This window comes from Calliphora vicina, chromosome 3 (assembly GCF_958450345.1).
Source record: "Calliphora vicina chromosome 3, idCalVici1.1, whole genome shotgun sequence".
Lineage (NCBI taxonomy): Eukaryota > Metazoa > Arthropoda > Insecta > Diptera > Calliphoridae > Calliphora > Calliphora vicina.
The window spans coordinates 102811832-102816703 of record NC_088782.1 but is presented as its reverse complement, the minus strand read 5'-3'; the positions used below and the strand labels follow the sequence as shown (position 1 = coordinate 102816703).

Below are 4872 nucleotides of genomic sequence, written 5' to 3'. Positions count from 1 at the left end.
CATTTTTTTCGGCTCAAGTAAGAAACAAAATTTGGTACAGTTACTTGGTAGAATTTAATGTTTGGTTGTTTTATATAGTTAAAGTGGACACGAAGTTTTGCATATATTTGGTAAGAATTTAAGCACATTTAGATTATTAGGTAAAAATAACTTTTTACCACTGTAACCCAAGTTCGTGTAATGTGGACCACTTAAATTACTTGATTATGTACTACTGCTCCATATTACCCGACAATAACTATGTACTTTGTAAGCAATCTATCTAAGCCAAGAACGCGACTTTTTAGTTTGTATTAATAAAAATATATTGAAATTAAATTTTTTAATCATTCATGATTAGCTGGTTCATGAATTTTATGTATTAAATACTAGTCCACATTACCCTCATATAGTGGTCCATATTACCCTCCAATTTTTTTAATGCTGATTTTTGGGTTCCTTGCAATATTTTCACATAAATTTTTTATCCTTTAACGGAAAAAATTTTCAACTGCAAAAACCATTAGAGAATATATTAGCTAATTTATTGCTTCACAACTCTTTTAATATCCATATATATTGTGGCCAAAATTTAGAAAAAACAAAACGGTAGTCCACATTACCCGAAGTTACTCTACTTTTGTTAAATAACGCAATATTTCTTAGTTATTTAAAAGAAAAAACGGTATTATTTTATAAAAAAACAAAAATCTGGAGCTATTTCCCAAACCACCAAATTGAATATTTACGAAATGGTAATTTATACATTTAAACAAAAACAAAATTTTAATAGTTTTCATACGAAAGGATAACTAATGCTTACATTTTCTTATAGATAATACTTATGGCTATTCTATGGTAAAACATAATCAAAATATGTCCTTTTTGAAAGGACTTTTTTCGAATTTGTAGAAAAAGATGTGCAATTGACCCCAAAAGAGAGGAGATAGGGGGTTAAGATCTTCCACAAAAATGATCCCCATAAAATTCCACAATATAACTCTGACAATAAGAATTCTCTCAGATATTAACTTACAACATTTTTTACAGTTAGTATAACCCTACCTTCGATCAAAAAATTAAAACTTTGACCCACTGACTGACTGATTCGTTATTAGCAAAAAAGCAGACCAGGTTATGTAAAAAACATAAAATTTTACTTTTCAAATATGAATAACTCGTAAACTATAAGAGATATATGTGGCTAAACAATGTTTTAAAGATGCCCCACTTTGGGGAATTATGGCTCGGCACTCCCTTGGCGTTATAAGCCCAAATTCAAAACATAAATTTATCAAACTCCTATAGCCATTAGAATTTTTATTAAAATCGGTATATTCGTTTAGAAGTTACAGATTTATTTCCACTTTTTATCTCAGTTCCCCCACTGTGCTGCGTTGATTTCCCTTAAACTCTCCCCCCCCCCCCTATATCGAAATATTATAAAATATTATATTCACTAGAAAATCCAGAATTCTCGAACGATTCCCTAATTAACTCAATCTTAATTCTAATATTTTAATTAATTCTCTCTTTCACCCATCTCTCTCTTTATTGTATCTTTTTTCAGCTACCCTTAAACTAAACCATTATCCTTTACTTATTGAACGAAAGACCCGAGGTGCAGCAAGAGATTTAGTACAACGACTTAACTTGTAAAGAGTAATTGTTCAATATCCAAGAATGCAGACATATTCTGTATAACTAACCACCTCCTAAAGTGCAATCTCAATAGATTTAGCTTTACGATAGGCATGTTGATCGTCGCTTATGAGATCCATATCAACCTTGTAGCTCGGATATAGATCTATCAGTATCTCGATTGTTTTCAATAGAAAATATCACAAGCCTTCGGTTTTAAGTGCTTCGCCTTACCGTCCTTAGTTATAAAATTATTCTTACATATCGTCAGCCCTTTGGTATATACCCTGAATAAGGCAATATCTGTAAATACGTACAAGATTAAATAATGTTCAGTATTACACAGAAAAAACTATTTCTTAAACCGTTTCAATTCAAATATTTGTCACATATTGAACTGATTTCAATTATTTCATAATTAAATCAAGTATTCATTTGCTCAAAAACTAAATTTATTCATATTTTCTATTGAATTTTGAATTTGATTATTTTGACAATTGAATATAAAATTTTCGTTATTGGTTGAATTTCAAATACAAAAATTATTGAATAGATAAAGATCCGACGAAAATTGATTAAAACCGTTGACGATGTGTCGATATGGTCCCACGTCATATCTCCTGCCTCAAGTCAGAATAATTTATTTTCTCTAGTAGCCAAATCTAACCTTAAAAACCAATTTCAAAATAATTACATGTGCCACGGTATGCATGAATGGAATTCCAGCCAGATAACTAAATGGATGTCTTTAAATCTTCTCAACAAGTGAGTCTGTGTGTTGAATGAATAGTATATTTGAAATGTAGATGAGTGGTTACAAACCTCTTCACAAACGAATAACACCTCCTTAATTTATTGATGTGAAAAGTACAATACAATTCTGAGTCAAAGGTGTTCAAAAAAATATTAATTTAGCATTTACCAAAGTATTTTTAGCAGTCCACCCAAACGTTATGCTTCGATTTAAATTATTTACTTTGAAAATAATGTTACTAATATTATTTCTGAACTCTCAACAATTAACGAATTCACTGACAGTGAAATTTACAAAATTCGTATGTTTTGCATTCGACAAACCCTTTGCCGACATACCAAAGTGTTATTTAAAAGCACTGGCACGTGATACAGTCGGTCTAGACCTTCATGTGCGATTGCATCAAGTACCAGTTAATAATGTGTCGGTGAGTGTGTGCTGTATTAAAATGTTTTAAATTTAAATCTTTATAATTTCAATAATTTTTTTTAATCATTTACAGTTCAATGCAGCATTTTTGGTTAAGGGTTCTACACAAAATTATCGCCCATTTCTCTACAACAGTACTCTCGATTTTTGTAAATTTATAAAAAATTCCAATCGCTATCCTTTTTGGAAAATAATTTATTATATAATTAAACCAGCTTCGAATATCAATCATACCTGTCCCTACAATGTAAGTAAAACCATTTTTGTGTTAAATGAATAAACTATTTATTGTGGCCTTATAAATTTAAAGCATGACATAATTGTGAAGAATTTAACCTTAGATAGCAGCATGTTTAAAATGATTCCATTTCCATCTGGCGATTATTTGGTGATTTTAAGGGTAGCGGCATATAATCATTATAAAGCGGAAGTTCGTGCGTACTTCAGCTTAAAAGAATAAATGCTAAATATATATATTTCACTTCTGAAATATAATTTAAAGATCAACTTTTTCAATAGTAGGGATAATAAAAAAATTTTATAATTGGCGAAGGTCGTATGTAGTATGTTTAGACTATTTATTCATATCAATTAAATATTTTAAAGGTCCCATTTTTTATTTTTATTGTTATTGATAATTAAATTTAATTATAAATTTAGCAACGCAAGAAACCATCAACTAGGAAATAATGGACGGGTAATACCGACCTATGATATCAAACTATCATTACATAATGTCATAATGTCCTAATTTTTCACATTTGTTTAAAAATATTGTTATTGCCTTTCAAGAAAAATAATTACTCTGTATGCTATGTTTATTGTGTTATCGTAGCCAACCAGCAGAGACCTGAGCCGAACGCCTAAGAGTCGGTTAAGCCGAGCCGCCGAGTCGTGAAATATTAGGACATTATGACAATATGACATGATAAGAGACCTTGTGGATTGACCAAATGTATTTCTTATACACTCGCTAAACGCATGTTAACGAACAATCAAAGACTTCCCAAGTCTTTAACAACAGCTGTTTTGTTTTAAAGTAAGTTTGTAAGTAAAGGTGAAACACATTATAAAAGTTTTGTATGGAAAAAAAATAAAATTAATTAATAACACATTTCGTTCTTCTTTTTATGATTTGAGGGAAAAAACTTAACTAAAAATATTAATAAATACATCAGTGTTGTGGGATCCTTAAAAAAAACTTAAGAATATGCCAGTTGTAGAAGATTCGATCACTGGTCGTGAAAAAATAGAGGAAAACTTTAGTAAAACTTTAGTCAAGTCTTTCGAAGTTTCCTGTCCAGTCACTAAGGCTAAGAAAAGCTTCCCTCCATGGTGGAATTCTGAGCTATCTAAACTACGTAGGGAAACTCGTAGGGAATTTAACATTAGCTACAATAGTAAATCATGGCAACCATATCGTGATCAATTGAAAGCCTACAAGAAAGCTATAGTTGTAGCAAATAGAAACTCATGGAGAAGCTTCTGTGAATCTATAGATAATACAAACGACTCTGCAAGACTTAGTAGAATTCTAGCCAAGGGGCAATCCAATCCTACTTATATCAAAAGGAAGGATGGCTCCTGGTCTGAATCCTCAGCAGAGTCACTTGACATCCTACTGAATACTCATTTCCCAGGCTGTAAGGATGTTGCTACGGATATTGAGAGGGAAGGTAGGACTCTATTCAATATCGATAGTTATATCATCTCCTATGACAGCATATCATGGGCGATTGACAGTTTCGCACCTTTCAAGTCACCCGGGCCGGATGGTATATTGCCAAAGATGCTACAAAGTGCAAAAAGGCATATCATTCCCTGGCTTCATAGAATTTTTACGCTCTGTCTCTCCCTCAATCACGTTCCGGTTAACTGGGGGAGAGTTAAGGTCGTTTTTATTCCCAAAATTGGAAAAAGAAGTCATGCGAAGGACTTTCGTCCAATTAGTCTTTCATCTTTCCAGCTTAAAACGTTGGAAAGACTCATTGACGCTCACATTAGCCATCGCCTAGAGGGTACGACACGGCTCTCTAATAGTCAGCATGCCTACCTTAAGGGTCGCTCTA

The 4872-nt window shown here is 31.9% G+C and overlaps 1 protein-coding gene across 1 annotated transcript; it reads left to right on the top strand.

Annotated features, from left to right (window-relative positions):
* Positions 1-2606: 2606 nt before the first annotated feature.
* Positions 2607-3263, top strand: LOC135955658 (uncharacterized). Its single transcript, XM_065506017.1, has 3 exons — positions 2607-2801; positions 2877-3050; positions 3114-3263. Exons 1-3 carry the CDS (start codon positions 2607-2609, stop codon positions 3261-3263), a joined length of 519 nt encoding a protein of 172 aa, XP_065362089.1.
* The last annotated feature ends 1609 nt before the right edge of the window (positions 3264-4872 follow it).